This window comes from Falco naumanni, chromosome 5, assembly GCF_017639655.2.
Source record: "Falco naumanni isolate bFalNau1 chromosome 5, bFalNau1.pat, whole genome shotgun sequence".
NCBI classification, from domain to species: Eukaryota; Metazoa; Chordata; class Aves; order Falconiformes; family Falconidae; genus Falco; species Falco naumanni.
In genome coordinates this window covers 25,394,809-25,416,228 of record NC_054058.1, presented here as the reverse complement: position 1 = coordinate 25,416,228, position 21,420 = coordinate 25,394,809, and the positions used below count along the sequence as shown (strand labels likewise).

The following is a 21,420-nucleotide window of genomic DNA, read 5'->3' as shown; positions in this document are numbered from 1 at the left end:
ATACTTTCCATAACAAAAATAGACTGTGTGGTACAGTCTGTAGACCTGATGTGAAGGCTGAACTTTTCTGTTGTGAGGAGAGATGCCTTTGGTGTCAAGTAGTAGATGGCTTCACACATGGATGCCGTGCTATCTGCTCTGAGTAGCAGCCATGGTATCAGTTATGTACTGGGGTCCGAAAGGCTGAAAATGTATGAGCATGAGGGGTTTCAGATTTCCTTTTTAGTTTTCTATTTTTCTGGTTCAGTAAAATCTTTTATATGGAGCTATTTATGTTAAGAAACAGAGCTTAAACAGCTCTGCTCCCCTGTTTGCTCTGTTTTGCTCCCCTCTCCTCCCCCCGTGCTTCCTAGCTCTGGGTGGCTCAAACGGAGAGGATCTCTGCTCAGGACACGTGCCGGCCTTTCGGACAGAGACGTGCCGCCAAGTGTGGTGAATTGCGATGTCCCTTGACCTTTGGGAAGCCTTTGGGAAACCATTCCCATTTTGCTGCTGAATTCGCAGCTTTTCAGGTTGTTCTTTCTGTCTGCGAAACTACCCATCAGTCATCGCTCCCTGAGAGACCGCTTCTTGTTATTTTTAAGGGAAATAACAATTACAAAACCAGCTTATGATGCCTGGTGTGAATGAGTCCCCTTTATTTTACTTTCTAGCCCTGCCGTGGTGGCAAGGATATATTAGTGGCATTCCTAACCTTAGTTCTCTTTGATGGAATGGTGTTTATGTATTATAAAGTAATAAATATGTAATGCAATAGAAATTAAATTGTTGCTTTAGTTCTACTTTTCTTTCGTCCACAAATTTGTTAATCAAATGGATGTATATTTATGGATTTAGGTACCTGATGTAGGAAAATATTCCTAGAAGACAGTAAGAAATGAATACATACAGACCGTGTTGCAAATTGCGTTTAAATAGCTATTGCCTTCATTTTCCCCACACTTGAGTGGGAAATCATGCTGCAGAGAGAAATAATGACTCTGTGATAAATCTTGAAAGAAGTACAGATGAGGCATCTTTATAATGAGATACAATAATTGGCAACTGCTTTGTTTTGGATGGTGCGGGTGGTGTATTTGGATGCAGCAATTGTGTAGGTGTGGTGAGAAAGCAGAGGAGGGCCAGGATTAATAAAACTGGCTCTTAAATCTTCATTTTTGATCTCAACCAATCTAATATTATATAGAAGCACAGTCAAATAACAGCACTGCCAAGAGAGAAAATTTGGGGGTTTACTCTTTCTCTCCCACCTTTCCACCCTCCAAGCATCACCTCACTGCTGTCCTTTGTGGCGTGTTTTCTTTGAGATGGTTGATATGTTGTCTTTTTTTTTTTTTGTGGTGGTGGTGGTGTTTTCCTTGCAGTGAAACAAATGATCCAGCCTTACTCCCTTCTTCTTGCTGTGTGAGTTTATAATTAATGCTTTTGCAAAGCATGTTAAGACCCTTGGATAGCAGTGTGGTTTTGGCAGTGGTTCAGTCTCCAGGAGAAAAGCGCATGCCTTAGTGTCTAGGGAAAAAAAAAATGTATCAGGTTTTTAGGGTTAGAAACAGACAGGTAAAAAAAAAGTTAATGGGATTAAAAAAATTGCTTTTCTTTAACTCCTGTAATCTGAAGCTCTAGTCTCATAACAGCATATTTTTTATTAAATGAAGCATCTTTCCTCCTGGAGTTGGGAGTCATCCCTGTTGAAATCGTAAGAACAATGCTTATTTTGCACTGGTTTATCTCCAAACCAGTATTTCCTTATACAACCTTACCCTTTCTTTGCTTCTCTGTTCTCATGATAGAACAAAAAGGAAACTCTGAAATGTGTCAGCTGTTGTCTTAAAAAAAAAAATGGAGCGCATCCTTTTCTAACTAGTCAAAGGAATGGAAACCACAAAACCCTCTGGATTGCTGTCAGTCCACAGTGGCGTGAAGATCCTGAATGTAGCCACATGAACTATGCCAGGGCTGTCTGGCTGTACCAGCCCTCTTTCTCAGTCTCTGATATTAATGCTTTGAAGCAGGTCTCCGTTTCAGGCTGTTACTGCAGCGCTGAGTCATAAATCGGCAATGGGACAAAACTGGTGAAATGGTCACCCACTTCTCAGTGTTAAAGCCAAACATAAGAACAGTGTTTGCAATGCATTACTGAGAGGCTGTTGTGGTGTCCCAGGGTCTCTGGCAGCCTGGGCTCCTGCAATGCCCCAGCAGCATTGAGCTACTGTGGGATGGGTATGCATGCAGGAGATGCTGCGGATGTTGCAGAGCTGTGAAACAGTCTTGCACATTCCCTGTAACAGCATTGACAGAGAAGTACTGAAGGAAACACTGGTTGGTTAGGTGTCGGGGTTTTTTTTTTTATTTGGCATTTTCCCCTTTTTTTAAAGCTGTCGTTTTGATAAGGGTGTTGGTTTGGGTGTTTGGGGATTTTTTTGCATGGTTGACTTAAACTTGGTGACTGTTTGCAAAATGTGCTTAAGGTAATCAGTGTTAGGAATGTTAGGAGTCACATCTGGAGTTCCTGTAAACCAGTTAGCTTCATTTGGGGAACAGTTCTACATTTTCCACCTGCTTGCTCTGAAAAGTGGCCATGAAGCAGCTTGAGGACATCTGGAAGGCTAGATAACTGGTACTTCTGCGTAAAGCAGGGATGGAAAGCTGCTTTTGTAACAATATGTTTACTTGCTGATGAGGATGTGTTGTACCAAGCACACTCACTTAGCTCCTTTTTTGAGAGCACAATAAAATTAGTGTCTTATATCCTCCCATTTAATTTCCAGTGGTGGTGATGCAGTTTTTTCTGTGCTAGGCATTGCTGTGGCTTGTCCTGTTTAATCCACTCTGCCGTTCTGGAGGGAAGGTCCTTGAAACTCCTGATGGGAGGTATGATCATGGGCTATACATTCCTGGACAGCCATCTGATAGGTCCTGTAGTGGACTGTGGGGTGAGCAGCTTGCTTACATACAAAGAAACATAGGTGATGTTAATCAGAATTTGTCTCTCTGAGGAGAATCCCAGCAGTGCAGATCATGCTCAGCTCGGCAATGATCGTTGAGAGACGGACTGGCTGCTGAGATCTGGCGGCCGTGGGGCAGCCAGGGGCTCCCCTCTCAGACCCAAGCTGTGTGGTCCCAAAGAGCCTGTCCGAGTTTAGCATCTTGGGAGCTGTTTGGCCTCTGAGTTTTGGCTGAAAAAGACGGCTGAGGTATGATTGCATTGACACAGACAATCTGCAAGCTATAAAGCAAATATCTTCATCTTGTTTTTTCCAGAGTTGCCTCTGCCAAAGTGCTGTAAGACTGGCTGGCACTTGGGGCTCTGGATAAGCTCTCCTCTGGCCGCCTCATTACTGATTTTATGCATGTGTTACCATACCAACGTTATTTGTAGTAGTCTTATTTTTTTTCCTGTCAAGAGGCAGTCTGTCTGTGTACTGCTATTGTGAGATGACAGAAGCTTTTCCATTTATGAATCTGTCTATTTGATTGACCCACAGAATAGCAAAGGAAAAGCTAGCCCGTGCTTTTTGAGCATATTTTTCCATCAAAGCTGGCATCAGTTGCTGGGAACTCAAAGGCAGGGTTGCCAAGAGGGTGAAAGTATCTTGTGCACAAGAAATACAGACCCAAAAGGTGATTTTTTTTTTTCTGTCAGTAGCTCAAATTATTTTTGTCAGAGCCTGAGCTGCATTTGGACAGTGTGGGTTTTGGGGGAGCCGAGTCCAAGGGAGGTGAGCTTCCTCTCTAGCTGATGGAGAGAAAGAGGGTCCCCAGAGGGTGACTCGGAGGGAAGGATGACTCTGCATCACCCCTTCCCTTTCACTGCTGATCAGAAACAGCACACAGGGAGGCTTGTTTCCCAGGCAGAATTTTGTCTTTCTGAATACCCCCTCTGCTGCTGCTCTTCTTGCAGGGCTTTCCAGCAGCTTTCACCAGGATTTTAATATGTGGCTTGAAGTGCTTTGTTTCAGGAGAGTAGACTGATCTGTCAGATTCCTGATGCATGCTGTCCCGATGATAGTTACCAGGGCAGAGCAAAGAGGGCAGGAGAGGGAGCATGCCCTACTGGGTGGTGATGATCCTGAGCAGTGATGTGCTCGCATAAGCGTTGTAAATCCCGAGCGGTGGGTCAGTTAGCACCAGGAACACTGGCAGGACACGGATGAATAGCACCCAGTGGGATTGTCTCATTCTTCATCAAGTGCTGGCTTTCTACCAAAAGTTGTTTTAAAAAAATAATAATACAGAAGTAGAAAGAAGTTATGATTCCCGCTGTGAAATCAGCAAGAGGTGGCTGTTGACAGAAGTGAAAGTGGGATGGAGTCTGTAGGGTTTTGTCTCTCTTTTCCATTACTTGGTGGATGCTGATATTATTTATATCGGATGCGGCCTTCCAGAGTCAGTGAGACAGATCAGTAAGAGAGAAAAAGAAATTTAAATAAATTAGGTATCTGGCACCTTTGAGTTTTAAAGTGAGCTTCTGTGCAATTGGGGGATGGTTGGCTGAGGCAAGAAGTGTGATCTAGTGTAATACAGTCCTTATTCTGAAGATGTTACTGGAGAGGCATACACAGGATCCCAGTTATGTGTTTGAAATGCTTCCACTCACACCTATGTTTGCATCAGGTCAAAACCACACAGTCAGCTATAAGCCTTGCTTCTGTGCCTTGGAGATACATCGGTGAAGGGCATGGAGAGCCTCCATGCAGCCAGCGGTGCTGTAATGTGTGCTGGAGGCAGCCTCTGCCGCAGCCAGCCTGCTCACCCCTACCCCAGCAGACAAGGAGGCAGTGGGGGCAGCCTCGGGGTTTGCAGTGCTCCAGCCAGCACAGGAGCTTCCAAAGTCAGTGTGCAGCCTGTGCCAACAAGGAACCAAATCAGAGTACAGTCTCCTGACCTTGGAGGAAGGAGGGAACAAGAATGAGCTCCTGTTGACTCCCAGCAGTGTGAAAATTAATTTATTAGGTTTGTCTTGATGAAAAAATACCCTGGATATCCTAAAAAGTTCTGCTTAAACTGAACTGTTTTATTATTAAAGCTAACAGTCTGCAAACAAAAACAAAAACCCACCCCCAAACACTAAAAAAAAGTAAAAAAAAAAAAAAAAAAGAAGCATTTCTCAATGAACAGCATGTTTTGTTTCTGTTTTGGACATTTTCTAAATAAGAAACTTCAAAAAAGATTTACGTTCAGTAACAGTCACACATGTTTCCCAGGGATGGGATAGAAAGAGGAGACTATTAAGGTGCTGCTCCTTGTCCCCACCAGCCTGTACTGCTGAAGGCTGGTCGATGCAACGGTGTGTATTTTTCTCGTGGAGCTTACAAACGTGTAGGGTGGGGATGGCAAAGGTATTTGCAAATCTGAGTTGAAATAACCAAAAGGTTTCAACTGAAATGAATGCTCCCTTCCGCTCTGAGCATTTTAGAAATGTTACTGCTTCCCTGCGAAGCTATCAGTATGGCATATATAATAGTTAAGCCTGTGTAATAAAAAGGCAAAACTAAATGAAGGAGGCAAAGAATCAGCCCCTGTTCCTTTCAGGAAGTGGTATTTCACCCAGCAGCAAAACCACCTTGTGAGCTATGGCAGAGTGAGGTCAGTTCAGCACTTCCCGGGAAATCTGAATTTACACCTCACCTGAGCGCCTGCCTGCTGTAGTCAGCGGAGCTTGGTGTAGATGGTGTTGCTCTCTGGTGCCTCTCTTGATTTTCCTCATTTGTGCAAGATACTGCCGGAGATGGTCTGCTTCCTTAATCCATATTTGCATATGGAGGCACTAACCTCCGTTGTCCCCTCCGAATTACTCCCCCTGTCCCCATCTCTACATTAAATGTTTGAGAATAAATTGGGGACTCTGCTTCACGTGGTAGCTATAGCACTTGTGGCTGACCTTCAGAAGTTGTTCTGCGCCCCCCCCCGCCCCCCCCCCCCCCCCCCCCCCCCTTACTTTCATTATGTTCGTAAGGAAGCCAAATCATTTAAACCAGCTGGAAGATCCCTGAACTGCTACAGTTCTATAATCATTTCCCTCCTACCTTATAAAACTGGCTCTCTCCAGTTTACTGCCAGGCCCTTTCATTGCCCATTGAAAAAATAAAGGTCTCCAAGGACCCTGTGCTTCTCGGCTCTCTGAGAGATCGATTGGATCAATGTGCCTCTGTGTTTCAATGTCTCTGTCCTAATTCTGGAGAGAGCTGCTCTGGTGTGCTGTCAGGTGGCTGTTTGCAAAGGGATAGACTCCTGGATCTGCTCAGGGCACTAAAACAAGCTCATTAGAGCGTAAAAAACCCCAACAAACAAAAAAAAGGAGCAGTGGGTTGTTGCTCTGTAATAGTACCAGTCAACTGGGCCAAATTTTTCTTTTTACCTGAGGCAAGCAGCCTATAGGGTAATGCAGCATGTATGGTTTGGTCAAGACTTTAATCTCATGCAGATGATTTGTAGTGATTTTTGTAATGTGAGTTGTTTTTTTTTTTAAGTAAGTTGCCCGAAGCACAGCATGTTCATCAACACTGCCTTGGTTTGCTCCATCCATCTAGTAGAATCTGTTTCTTTCTGGCCCTTGTGAAAAGTGCCCTTTTCTTCTCCGTCATATCCCTGAGCTATCAATTCAAGGAAACAAAACTGAAGCAGACAAAACAGCTTTGCTCAAATAAAGTGTGCTTGGGTGAGCTTGTGCTCTCTGGAGGAAGCTTTGACAAGCAGCAACCACTCAGGTAAACTCCATTCCACCGCTTCTCTGCTCCTCGGAAAACACTGCAGTAACCCCCTGCTCTGAGCAGGGCAGGTTAGAGACTCACTGCAAAGAGGAGAGGCTCTGAGCCAAGGCTGGTTGGTGCCCATAGCGTAGGTGCCTCCTGTGCTAACCAGCACAGGAGGGGAGTGTGGTGACCAAATCTAGTAGAAACTGCTGCTGGTTTGGAGATTGCTCCTTTCTTACCCATGCAGGATCCACAAGCTAAGTGTGATTTGAAAGCTTACGCTCCCAGTGAAGGTGTGTGCCTTCCAAAACTCTTCCAAAACACCTGGTCTCGTCCCTCCGTGGGAGATGGGAGTGCGCAGGGCTTGCTGCTTGCTTGCTTGGGCTGCAGGATCTCACTGGAGGGTCTCCGGTGTCCCCCTGGCATGGGCTCTGGCTCTTTGCGTCAGTGAGTATGACAGCCTTTGGTGAGGACGTTGCTCTCTGTATTGGTCTCAGGCATCAAACTGAGACTGTTGATTCAGGACATTTGTTTGGTATTATTCTTACTCTCTTATTTTTCTCAAAATAACTTTCTTCAGGATCGGAGGGCAAGAGTTTTACATAGTTAATTCGAGAATGTTTTTCTTCCCATCCATTTCACTGCTTAAGAAAACTTGAAAAGTAAACTAGGAAGTAAAAAAGAAACACAGTTTTCTGGAATAAGTAGTGTGTTACTGTTTCACAAGATTTTTCCTACTGAGACATATTTTGGAAAAAGACCCTTTTGTCTGTGTATAAATAATACATATACACATAACCTGAAAGTTTTTACAATGGCTTACAAACAACAGCTGTATTGACACTTCTGATTTTTTAATTATGTTTTAAAAATCTTTCCTTTGTTTTTGCTCCACAGTTCAGGTTTCTGTGATTTGTTTTTGTTTGGCTTGTGGGTATATTGAATGCTTTAGTAGTTTAATTGCATTCTAACCACAGAAGTATATATGATTGGCACTTGGAACAAACCTTTATTTCTCTGGGAATGTTTGCAGAATAGCAATTCTGATTGCTGCTTTATGGATGTTACACTTAATCAATAACTCATACAGAAATAACAGCATCATTCTGTCTTCATTCTTGGTTGGCAATACTACCCATACTGGTTGGTACTTTCTTCTTAATTATTCAACAAGGGGCTATTTATTGTGTTTAATAATAGGATCAAACATGCAGTGCAAATGTTAAAGAGGAACAAGAAAAGAAAAAAAGTCAGTTTAATGAACATACCTGTTTCCTGTGAGCACATCTATGCAAGAGTTTTTAGATCAGTTTTGTTGCAGCGTTGCTTGTCCTGGCACTTCTTTACAAGTAAATTCAGGAGAATCAGTTCTCCTGCTTTAGCTGCAATGGGACTGCTACCATGCTGCAGAGCAGAGGCTGTGCTGGTGTTCCTCCATAGTGACTCTTCTGGTGGCCTTTGAGGCCAAGCTGCTGGCTGTGTCCATGCACCTGTGCAGTAGTGGTCCTGCAAGAGCCACCACTGTCCCTTAAGAATGAGCAGATGTGTTTGTGGGAGCTCAGATACTGCTTCTCACCTTTCCCCTCCTCTGTCACCTGTGCCCTCTTCTCTAGACATCTGTATCATTTTTTGATGAGATCCCATCAGTGTTTGGAGTCTAGACAAGCGACATGCAACCTTTCCCACAAGGCGTGGCTCCTTCTCCTTGCACACCAGGGTCTGTCTGTCCCATGGCCTGTCTGCCCACACCCTCACACCCTCCTTTTGGCTGGCTTGTGGGACAGGTGTGATGCTGGAGGATGCCCCACATGGTGCCGGAGGGGGTGTCCCTTTGGCAGTGTGGAGCTGCATTGCAGCTGGGCTTTGGAAAGGACCTTTGTTGCGAGATGACCTTGTTAAAGGATCTTGGCTGTGGTCTGCCAGAACAACCCAGACCATGGCTACATTGGAGGGTGACAAAGCCTTGAAAAAACTGGTTTTCGTGGGTTCCCCTCAGGCCAAGCGGGTGATGTGCCTTCTGGCATGGGGTGTCTGGGGAAGAGAGGCTATCTGTTAGGTGGGAAGGTTTGGTTACTCAGTGTCAGCTCCAGTCCCATCCTGTAAAATTTTGATGTGATTGGTACGTTACAGGCTGTTGCAAAATCCCTGAGGCAGAAGCTGCTTGGATTTTTGGCTAAGTGCAACATCCCATAAGCTTTCCTGTGAGCAACTGTGCAGGGTCTTTCATACTTGCCAGGCTTGTAAATATCAGAATTTAAGCCCACTTCTATGGAAATGGAGACTACAAAATGATGTCGTTTTCTTGCTACTGATTATTTTTGGAAGTTGCCAGTGCAGTTCAAAGCAAATATCTTAGTAACGTAAAGAAGACTGGAACATTTGTGGTCTTATTTTTCTGGCAGTAGATGAGACTGATCTGTGGTCAAAATAGGATAAAATGTAATTATTTTTTCTAATTCTGCCAAGTTATAGAGTTATTCTTTTACTGATATGCTTTTGGCTTTTACCATTTATTATCTGTTTAGATGAGATATAAAAGAATAGCTTTGCAGAGGAAATCCATTTAAAGTAAGCCACTAATCTTTAATGGCTATTGCGGATTTTAATTTTTATTTTTCACAGATGAACATATCATAACCGAATCATGAGTGCCTGTGATGAAAGAACTGGTTCATTTTTAATTTGAAGAATTTAAGGATTTGTGTGTAGATGGTTGTGTGGAAAAGTGACCGAGAGAAAAGTTATTGGAAGCGCAGTGTTTGGTATTTCATGCCAACAGTAACAGCACAGGCACAATTTACTCACAGGGCTGCTGACAAAAGAAGTAATTTGCTTCCAATTTTTGAATTGTTTTCTTTCAGATTCTTTCTGTGTTGCAGTATAACTTTGGCATTGAGTTGCATTTGATTGCAAACATCAAAAAGTTTCTCTGAAAGAACACCAGCTCTGAAGAATGTTATTTTGCTTCTTCGCTATTGCTAACAGACTCGTGTCATTCATATTTAAAAAGAACAAGCTATTTTTAAATTTAAATTAAAAATAACAGACAGTTTCCTAACAAGAAAAGAATGGGGAAGGTGTTGGGTTTTTTTTTTGCCATTTATTTTGTATTTAGAGATGGCTCTGACATATTTACAGATTGCTTTATTCAATCTGACAGAAGCAAAGGGACATGATAGATCAAATGTCAGATTAAGAATTTTCCGGAAAGGAAATACCTTCTTCCTGAAGTATTTAGTGTTGACATCCAGTAAACTGTTTCTAAAGTAGCTGATGCATGGGTTTCATTTTGAAGGAAAAGTTTGTGGAAAATGGGCCAGGCTTCAGTTTGAGGACAGCACAGCTGAATTTAGTATCTCTGCTACTGGTGGCTTTTAACAGAAGGTCTAGATCCAAACAAGGGCCATCCCTTTCCTTTCCATTGTGTGAATTTGGGAAGATTTTCAGTGTAAATGAATAGGTTCTAAACTCTTTTAATTTAGAGGGCATCTTCAGGAGAATCCACGCAAGCTTTCCCATCTTCATTAACACCTCGATAAAGAAACTGTTGCTATTGCAGTAGTGCCTCATACACTAGCTCTTTTGCACTCCATGCTCTCTCCTGCTTCCATAAAGTCTGTGCTAACATGGTCCTTTCACCCAGTCCCAGCTCTTAGACCTTGCTGTCAAAAGGCAGAGGCAGCCAGGAGAGGAGGAGGAGGGAAGATTAGCAAATTCATGAATGTGCCCCCCACCCCTCCCCGAATTTTCCCTATCACTTGTTTTCACTTATTTTCTCATTATCACTTGCTGTTTGTTTCTAGATGTCCATAAACTGGTTCTTGGATGTTAGTGATGGTGAACTCCCCATACATGCTCTGTTTTACTGCCCTGAAGGTCCACAGTCCCCCTACCCCATTATAGTGGTGTGGTAACTGCTCCTCTTTTCATCCTGTTATCTCAAAGTCAAAGTTTCAAACTGTGGATGCGTGATTTCCCCCCCTTACCAATTAAATGAAAAATGTGAATTTAAATTGAATTTGACAAGTAGATTCAAATTACAGTTAAATTATGGAAGAATTAAAAAAAAAAAAGTTTTTGAAATAAAGCAATAGTCTTCAGACTACCTTTACAGAGGGTTTCACGTGCTCATTTTCTCCCCTCATTTCTTTGCAAATTGTGTCCACATTTCCTTCTGAAACCAGACTTTCACTTACCACTTTCACTTGATTTACCAGAAATGCTCACAAAACATTATGTGTGTCTCCAAGCACTGCAGAAAGTTTCTTTTTGGGTCACCAAATGATGACTTTAAAAATATAGCTCAGTTCAGTAAACATATTTAAGAAAAAACCCCACAACTGAGGATTTGTCCTGAGGGAGAGCAGGCTGAGCTGTAGAAGGTTGCTTTCTTAAGTTTTTAAAATTCCTTAAAAAGTTGTTTCAGGAGCTGGCATTGTGACCAGCTGACCCTTATCTACCCCCATGCTTCTTATCAGTGCCCATCACTTTTTGTAGGGCTGATACATGGAGGAGGAAGGAGGTGATGGGCCTTTTCTCCAGTGGAGTTCTTTGGTGCTCCTGGCATACCCTGATGGCTGTGTAGGGGTGAGCACACGCATCCCTGCTGTGGGGCTGGGTGCTTGCCTTTGCTGGGTGTATTTACAGCTGGACTGTGCTCCTTGCTGAGTCCTCACTGCATTTTCTGGGGGCTGGGTGCCTGCATGGTGCCATGCGTTTGTCCATAAGAAGCAGGCAGACTGCCTGAATGTGATGGCTTCTGTTTTGTCCTGTTCTTTTTGTTGTGGTCCGTCCCCTTCACGCACACCCCCCCACCCCCCCTTGCTTGTATAATCTTTTTTGGCACTGTATTTGAATCCAGGATAGTTTGGTGTTGCTAGCAATAGTATGTCTTTATATCCTGTTTTGAGGTGTGTATCTTTCCTCCCCTGTGCAGAGCGCAGGAGGCTCACCAGAGAGAGACTGAGCCTCAGAGACACTGATTTCTGTGCTTTCTCTGCCATATTTTACTGACAGAATGGATTTATTCCTCCTCTTCTGTCCTGTTGTAAACTTTAAAATTTCTCTATTTTATTTTATTTTTTAAGTTTGCTTACTGGGGTCCTAGGGAAAGACAACAGCAAAAAGTTAGAGCCTTAATTTCCTAATTGCATATATATAATTTTAAAGCCACCATGGTTCCCTCTGTAAATTAGCAGGCTAGTTGCACTAGTGCACTTAGTGGCAGGACAGCAGGTCTCCACATCTTTTGTGGCTTGTTTGTAAATTTTTACTAGGACACTTGATTCCCAGAGACACCTCCATAATTTCCACTCACAATAATGGAGCCTTGTTCATGAGTGGAGGATAACCTCCTCCCGTCTTCACATAAAAGCTGGCAAGTAAGCTAGTTTTTTGTGATTAGGGAGCATGTTTTAGTTACCTTGCAGACTCCCTGCTTGGGCGCAGTGGGTCTGCAAGCAGCCCCTTCACCAAGCCTGGCCCTGCGGAGCGAGTGTGGCCTGTGGATGCTGCGCTGTGTTTTGGGGAAGTCTGATTCAAGAGCTGCCAGCTGTTTTCTGTGCAGAGACATGAAGGCAGCATTCGGTCTGTAGGAGTCCTGGCTGTCCTCTGTGGTTTTGGGTCCATCTGCTCATGCTGGATTGATTCGTCAGAAGCACAGCTGCTTTCAGAAGTGGAGCTGCTCTGGGGAAGGTGGTCTCTTTCCTGCCTCTGGTGCCACAGTCCAGCTCCTGAGTGCTCACTGGGGACACAAGTGAATGCAGCTCCAGTGGCAGCAGATGTCTTGCATACTGCTGCTGGATCTCTGACAGCAGCAGGGGCTGGAATATCTCCATTATCTCCATCTTTCTTTCCTTCTTGGCTCCTCTTTGTTCCCATCCCTTTCCTCTTTGTGCCTACCTTCCTTTCTCCTTTAGCCCCTCTCTTCCTTGTAACACATACTCATATAGCCTCTTCTTGAGACACAATTTTCAGCCCTCTGTAGTCCAAGCAAATGGTCCCTTCCAGGTTGGATACAGGCATTGCAGGAGAGAGTCTCCTCTCTCAATGGTTTTGCAGGAGCAATGCAAGGAGAGTCTGATGCTGTTCCTGCAGGCTTCTGCTAGATGGTGCTTGGTAGGGCTGGAGGCCCTGGGGAATTGATACAAATCTCTAGTGACATTGCAAATTGAGATCTTTTTTTCCTGGTGGCTTGTCATGTGCCCAGAAGTGGAGTCAGTTGTCACTGAAAGCAACAACAGGAGCATCTCTGTAATCCCTCTACACAATTCAAATCCATGCTCCAAAGTACAGAACCACTGAAGTTTTCCTAATAAACTGCTTGCATGACTTTGTTGATATGGGCAAATATCTCTAATTGCTTTTTCAGGAACAGCCTAACTGATTTACCTGATACTTTTAAGGAAGAAAATGATTTCAGCTTGACACAAGATCCTGGAAGGGAAAACTTCCAGCATGAATGTATATAACTTGTCAAAAGAGCAAGCAGCTGAAAATAGGGGTTTGTAGTTGAATGTGTGGAGCAGCTAAAGCTGCTATCGGTGCTGCTTATAATGCTTTTCCTTGAAATACTATCCCTTAATGGGGCTAGGTCAGGGAATAATGAGCCTAAGTGTGGATTTCAATGCCTCAGGTGTGCGTGATGCAGAGGAAATAAAATGGCTGAAATCGATGGAAGCTTTAAATTGCAGGCATGGTGCTTTGGTTTCCTGAGATCTGCCGGATGGTGGCTGTGCTTTGATGAGGTCTTATTTTTCCTGTTAGCCCTGCTCAACCTTGTCTCCCTGTCCGTCAGTCAGTGGAATGTCTGGTATGAAGGGATGCCCCTTTTCATCTTCCTGGTCACATCTTTGATCTGTTACATGCATTTTGCTGCTTTCCTTTTTTTTCTTTCTATTTCTGATCCCTTACTGTGCCTCTCTTCTCCTTTCCCTGTTACTCCCAGTTTTCTTCCTCTACTTTCATCCCACACAGAATGAGGTATGTTTTGCCTAAAAGAATAAGGAAAAGCCAGAAGTGGAATCTCCTCTGCTATGTATGACAAGACAGTTATGCCTTGCTTTCCCTGAAAATCCGACAGACAGTAAAAACTCCAAATGTGGTCACAACTGAAAATGTACACAAAGAGCATGTGACATTATCAGTGTGAATGAGTTAAAACTATTGTGACTTTCATAAAATCACTCCATGGCCCCCTAAAGAGTCTGTAAAACTGCTTCTGTTTGTGTGTGTTTATGCATCTGGGTCTGCGTGGGTAGTGGTGGCTGGGGTTTAAGGCTCTCCGGGGAGATAAAGAGCAAGGACGCCACACACATGCTGTGGGGAATGTCAAGATGGCTTATAAAGAAGGAAGCAGGAGGACTTTTTTTTCTTTTCCCTTGCAAAACTTGTAGCTATGACTGGTATTTTATTTCCTTGCACTGACAGGTATTTTAAGCAAGTTAAAAATCCAGATATGTCTGGAATATATTGTTTTTTCCTTTTTTTTAATCAATTTTTTTTATTCCACGATGGATTTTCATTCCTGTTTTCTCCCTGGGGTATCACATATACTTGCCTATGGTTGTTGTCCTCAAGGAGGAACACAGGTTGAGCTAGGCTGAAAAGATACTTCTCCAATTTAAGATCTAGCTGGCTGCACAGACTATGCAGAAGTCATCTTCAAGTAGAAAAGGTAAGGTGATCTCTATAGACAAAATATGGCTCCTGTAAAACTTGCACATTCTCAACAGGGGAATCTGTCAAACTGGTTTGGAATTAGGTGTGCACCTATCAGTGACCTGAAGCTTTGACATTTGCCTAAAATAGCTCCTTCTAAGTTTAAAAATGTCTTGATTAGAGGTGTCTTAGTGTTATCAATAATTAAGAATAAGTTAACAGCCTTGCTTTCATACTCATCCTTCTAATGTCTTTCTTCAGTATTAGGGTTTTGAAAGTGCTTGTTCAAAACTCTGGTGGTTGCTGGGAGTCGGATGTTTCCTGAGAAGAGTGTAAATGGAAGCAATGATCTCACAGTGGCCAAAACAAGCTCTCAAAAGACCAAAGCTTGTTCTACTTCATAGTTATCTTGGTCTTTTAGATGTCCCTGATGGGGACCATTCGTCACACATCTGAATTGTTTGTTTGCTTCCCTTGAGAAAGCCTTCAAAGAGAACAGAAGAGCAAGTTCATGTTTTATACCAAAGCTGAGTCGGCTGCAGCGTGTGGGGTAAATGTGTTGCCAGTACTGGTCTGCGCGATAGGTCACGCAGCCGTGGCAGTGAGTGGCAGCTAAGGAGCTGCCCTGCTCCTTTCTCTAAACTCTAGATGCCTCCAATGGTACAGGCAAATTAAAAAAGCTGCCTGCTTCTTAGAGAAGTTTGTTTTGATTAACACAGAGTCCATCTGGTACCAGCAAAGTTTACATTCCTGTAAACTGCACAGTATTGAGTTTTACTAGGCCACCTACCCTGCTGTCTTCAATTATAAAACCTCTGAGTTCCCTGATGATGTAATTGATTTCAGGATGAGCTGTGCTTTTCAGGAAGCCGGAGCTGCCAAATATCTGTCTTGGCCTCTGCTCGAACTGTGTGAGAGAAGTCCCTGCATTATTAAGCATTTCTTGGATTTATTGTTTGTTGTGATTCTGCTTGCTTCAGGGAGTATTCCTGAAAGGCTTTTAAAAGATAGCAAGTACGCAATTACATGCTGGTTTGCTTTGTAGGAAAGCTGGCACGAAGCTGCCCAAGTGGGCTCCTTTCACACTTGTTTAGCAAACCTGGCGATCTGGATTTCCTCCTCTCATTTTATCACTTCATTATGAAAATCTGGGAGACCTACACCTTGAAATGTTTGCCCACTCTGGAGTAGCATTTTGGTGCATGGAACTACCATCAGTACAGTTTTCCTACATGTATCCTGTGCCTGCTTTCATGCAGAAATGAACAGGTGTGTGTATTTTGGCATGGGGAGCCACATTACGCTGATCGTGGTGGAGCAGGTAATAGGGAGTGGATCCTATGAACAGTGGGATGTTTGGCAGCCTGGTGAGGTTGGCAAATGCATGGAAATCTGACCTGTAAATGACTTTATGCAAGGCAGCTGTTTAAAACGGGCTAAACTATTGTAATAGTAATTTTTTTAGTTGTCCTAGTTAAACACAAAACAGCGAGCTTTGGCTGATCAGGTTGCCTGAAGTTCAAGGTAACTTTAAATGGGTTTGCAAGCTGCAATTTTCCATGGGGAAGGCTACTACAATTTACATGCTGTGTGTCACTGACATTTAGCAAAACTCCTCATCCAGGTCCCATTTGCAGTTCGTTTGATTTTAATACATAAACTATGTATTGTTCTTTGCATGCACCAGACGTGAGATGTGTTACTAGTTACCTTCCCTGAAACAAGTAATGGCCTCAGTAGGGTCCTGTGGAAAACTATATGGTTCTCATAAAGCTTTGATGCACTGAGCATAACCCATATGTTTGTGCCACTCCCACAGGTTTACCTGATGGGCAGACAGCTGGATTACCAAGCAATGAACCATGCTATCTTTTGTGGGTTTCCAGATAGACTTCAGGACAGTAGCTTTCTCATAACAGAAAAGCTTTGCTTCTTAATTGAACTACCGCGGAAAAAACCCATTTCTTAACTTAAGCTGCAAAGTAGCAAAACCGTTTGGAGGGGAAGGATCAGAAGGCTCAGGGCTCTCCTGAGCTCTTGCTTCACCCATTCCCAGTTACCCATTACTTTCATTCTGGTTCCTTCTTGCTTGCTGCCCGTTTGCTCTCTAGCACAGAGTGATTTGCAGTTGGTGTCGGTGGAGGGCTTTCTTTTTTATTCCTGGAGATTTTACTGCTCAGCAACATAAACTGTGAGGGGCCTGTCAGGATTTTCTGAAATTCTTTCAGAAGGCCTGCTTTGCAGTGACCATGGCTACCCTGCAATTCGGTGGAGCATTTCAAATTAACTTCCTCTTGCAGATAAACTCACACCTTGAAACTGTGCTTGGTAGCTTGCATAGTGTTATGCTTGCTGCAAGGAAGGTGTGAGATTTTAGTTACTCGTAGGCAGACCAAAAAAAAGTCAAAATCAAGATGTTTTAAAGAGTAAGCATTCCTGCACTGTACTGCCAAGGGTGGAAGAGCAGCTATTGCCTTCCATTTACATTTATTTTCTGGCTTTAATTTTCTCCTCAGGCCAGGCTTGAGAGAGAGCAGAGAGCTGGTAATAATGAGGGGTTCTTCTAGGCTCTGTGGTGGTCTCCAGTTCTAGATCATTGTTTGCAAGGCCCTGAAGCACAGAAACACTTTCCTGAGCCTCAGCAGCCTAAAATGAAGTTTAACTTTCTTGCTGAAGGGCTACCTTCACGAACAGCCTGCTGTCCCTAGCAGTTGTTCCAGCTAGAACATCTTCAATGTGAACTTGAGCTGTTAAAAGCCAGATCCCTGCTGAGGGTGGCAAAGCAGTGGAGTCAGCATGTCCCCACTGCCCCACAGGTGCTGCCCCCTGAGCTTGTAGCTTGCCCAGCCACGGGTGGCTGTCATGGAGGATGGCAAACCTGTGGCCCGGAGATGGTGGCTGCCTCACGAGTTTTAGGTCACTGATGTGAGGTGATGTAGTTTCTCAAGGATGAAGTTGGCAGACTTCTTGAGACCGATAACAGTGCTTCTCTGTCTCTAATTGTAGTTTTGGAGAAAAAGCTGAACTGTGCTGGCCGATCTTTTCCCAGAATAATTCCACCTAAAGCAAATATTTGTAATGGAAAATTTCTGTCCAAAGTGTTGCAGTTAGTTAAAACTACAAGCGAGTGAAAGCAGGTTCTTGAAAAGAATCGGGCAGCATGATTAATAGAGGGCTGTCCTCCCTCCACCCATAAAAATATAAACAAAATGTAACCCAAAACTTCTGTTCCTGCTGCAAATCACGAGGGGGTTGAGTTTCATGTAAGGTTCCAGTAGGGAACAAAAGACCGGGGTTTGATCCAAATGCTATTAAAGTCACCGAGAGTCTTTCCCTTTGGCTCCAGTGGGCTTTGGAGCAGGGCCATGGTGAACACTTGAAGGCCAACCTGACCTTTCATGGAGAGAGAAAGCTGAAGGCTTAGTTTCATCTCACTTGTACTTGCTGAAGCCTGATTAAAATCAGTGGGAGCTCAAAAAACTTTACACTTTGCGGAATTCAGCCCTTGAAGACTAGTCTGACATTTAAGTCAGATTTGGTGCTTAAATGTCAACATTTGTAAATAAGTAGACACCAAAGACAGAAAGTCATCTGGCTTGCTTTACAATGTATGGTTTGGTTCCTGAGTTTTAGGCACGACACTTAGGGAAAGTTTTCTGAAGAGCAGTTATTTTATAGAGAACACCCAGATGTACTTCTTTATTCTTGTTAAATGCTGCCTGTTTCTTGCTGGCTTTGCCCCTGGTGCTTTTGTCTGCATCTTGCCATGGTGACCAGGCTTGCAAACTTCCTACTATAGAAAATTTGAACAAAAAGCCAGATATTAAAGACTCTTGGCAGCATTAGGAAGTGCTGCAATCTTGTTTTTTCAATGACTTGAAAGGTGGAAGCACTCAGATGGTAGACTGTCTTGAGGAATTTGGAAAGGAAATAAGATGTGGTTTATATGCTAGATGTTCACGGGAGAAACTTCTGATGCTTTCATGCTTGGAAAGGTAACTTGTGTGCAGGTGTTGTGATTCATGCTGCAGTTTTTGTAAATAATTTAAATAGAGTATCCCAATACTGATTGTATGTTACACAGAGAAACCTGCAAACATTTCCTTTCTGAATATGTTTACTTGCTATTTATAACTTCTTAAAATTATTTGTCATTTTTCAATAGTTTTCTAGCTTCTATATGCTTAAAATATTCCTGTTCTCTCTTCTGTATTTCTTTTTGTTTCTCATCACTTTATTAAAATAATGAAGCCACTGTAAGGTCCAATAGAAATTGAATTATCATTGGATTAATGCCATAGGCATGGCACTGTTTGTTATACTAAGAAAGCTCCTTAGAATTTGTCAAATGCTTCTACTCTATTAAAATGAATATGTAGTTTTGGCTCCAGATACAGTTTAATTATTGAGAAACAGGAAGATTTTTATGAACGCTCCAACAACAATAAGCCACCTGTGTGTTTGTCTCTCTACAGTTAATTATCATAACACCTTGTCAGCAGACTCGTAATGCAACTTAAGCATGCAGAATATGCTTTAAAAAAAAAAAGCTTAAAATAAGTTCAGTTCTGCTAGACAGTTATTCCCATCTGTAGAGGCTCAGCAGAGAGCTGGGAACAAGGAGTTTTTGCATTTTAATCATGGCCTAAAATTGAATTGCTCTGTTTGGGTAACCTTTTAAAAATGTGTCTCGGTGTAGTCTTCTGGGAGTCTGAAGACAGCAATCTTAGTGAGACACGTGGGGCTTTTCTAAGGATTAAGGTGTTCATTGATGATTTAAAAAAAACAACTAACCAAACCCAGATTTTGATGGGGAAACTGCAATGTATTGTAGTGTGTAGTGTATGAAGGTGTCCTCAATATTTTACTTAAGTCATGTGGAAAGAGCTTTGAAGAGTAAGAGTGATGTCATTGTTACTGCAGGTTAGTCTAGGGTGGCTAAAACCATGTACAGCTTTTTCTCCAGTTTGAAAAATGAGTTATTGTTTAAAAGTATTTCAACAAATATTTGTTTCCTTATATTTCAGCTACCTGACTGCAAATAACAACCAGAATTTCTTGTATACTGCAAGGCCTTTTTTGAAGAGAGCTGCTTTGGTGATAAGCTACGTAAGTATGAATGGACTCGATGATGTATTTCTGTGTATGTGACAAAAATGAGCATTGCATGGTGGTGTCCCAAAAGGCTTGGAAAGCTTAGATGGTAGAACTTAATACAAAGTTAGTCTTAGAAAGTAGTCTAGATGACTTCAGCTAGGCAGAGACAAGAATATTGCTGTGTTTTCAGTTCAGATTGTCTTCTAATTTATAGTGGTTGCCCTTACAACCACATGATTGTCTGCAGGTATTTCCTGCCCTAAACACAGGAGTACTCTCTGGTGCTGGGCTGACTTTTCAGTGGCATGCTGTTAGCTTCAGTGCAGGGCTTAGTAAGAGTCACAAGAAAAGCTCTGCCTGCAAATACCTGCTGCTTGGCATGCTCCAAGCAGAACTTGACACGTTGCAGGGGAGAAAACAAGCACCTCCACAGGTGTGGACTGGGTGTGCAAGTCCCTGTGTTGCTCTAGGAGTCAGATCCCCTTGCTTGTCCCTTGACAAGTGGTTTCCAGAAAGGTGGAGGAGTGCCAGCCCACGGGAGTCCTTCCAGGGATTAGGATTACACAGCATGAGAAACACCGATGGAGCTTGTCCTTACAGCTGTGCCAGCATGAGTGAACAATAATAGCTTTTAAGACATCATCATGTTTTTTTCCCTCTGTATTTAGGTAGAGGTCAATAGCAAAAGTCTGCAGTCTGAGCTGTAGCAGGATGATGGATTTGTCCTTCAAAATGCTGCCTGTGTAGTGGGTAGCCGAGTGCTGTCAGTAATGCACATGTGAAAGTGGGGGGACACGACGATGTAGAGTGCTGTATGTGCTGAGGGGTTGGCATGTTTGTCACCTGCGTAGGGTGGCAAAATTGAATTTTGCCTAAACTGCTGGGCTGACTCACTTCTAGGAACAGAGCACAGCGTGGAGAACAATCACAACAAAATATTTGCTGAATAGAGCATTGCTAACTGAAGTGTTCTTCTTTAAAGGTGATTCTCGTATTGTATTTCCGCCTCTGGATAATGGGAGGATCCATGCCCATGTTTTCGGAGCAGGACAATCCAGCTTCATTCTCACCATATTTACTGACGAGGTACAATGCTGCTAATCAAACAGATTTCAAAAGTGTAGCCTTGACATTATTTTTAACCTGCACTGAAATGTTTTACAGATTGCAAATGAGAAGACTTATTTTGTTATCTTAACTTAATTACTTCTTATTGCTCTGTCTAGAACAGAAAGCAAACAGCATTATTTGAACCCCAAAGCATGCTCGGGGTCCTACAGAATTACATTACAGATGCTTTCTTACTGAAAAATATGGGGTTATTTTTATGCAAAGCCCAAAGAACATAGTTAAATTTCCTGAGCAAAGGACTGGAAGGTCCAGTGACTGAAGCCTAATCCTTAAAACTGGCTGCTCCTGAGGTATGGGATGCAAGCATTTGGCTTCAGCTGAAGTTTGTATAAAAATGGGATGACCATGCTTTTTGGTGGAATATTGGTGGCTGATCAGTGAAGATGGAAGGCAGAACTCCAGTGGCACAGAATACTGCAGAGCTCTGGCTAAGCATAGGATGGAATGCTGTGGATTAATTAAAAACTATGAACCTGAAATTTGTGTTAACAGATATTTGTTATTTTATTACTATCTTTTTTTTTTTTTGTAAAAAAAAAAAGATACATAAATGTTTAAATTTGGTAAAGATGCTTTTTTGGGTTTTTCTTGCTTTGCCTGGGACCCAGTGTGTGGTTAGGTGAGCTGATACCACATCCCTCTGTCTCTGCTGGGCCAGACTAGCCAGGCAGGGGCAGCTACAACTTTGTTTTTCCCTCCAAACCTACCCAGATCGGTGCTCTGAGAAGATGGTAGGAAGCTGATTTCCTCTTAAGACAGGGACATGTGTATAACTGTTTGCTCTGGTTAGTTACTGAACTGGGGAAAGACACTATGGAGGCTTCTGGAGGAATTTACTGAC

General features: G+C 42.9%; 1 protein-coding gene across 1 annotated transcript in view; it reads left to right on the top strand.

Annotated features, from left to right (window-relative positions):
- The window catches only part of TMTC1 (transmembrane O-mannosyltransferase targeting cadherins 1), a 149,171-nt gene that overhangs the window by 37,143 nt on the left and 90,608 nt on the right, over positions 1–21,420 (top strand). The window contains 2 exon segments of the mRNA XM_040596045.1: positions 19,379–19,460; positions 20,431–20,534. Coding sequence (XP_040451979.1) covers positions 19,379–19,460; positions 20,431–20,534 — 186 coding nt within the window.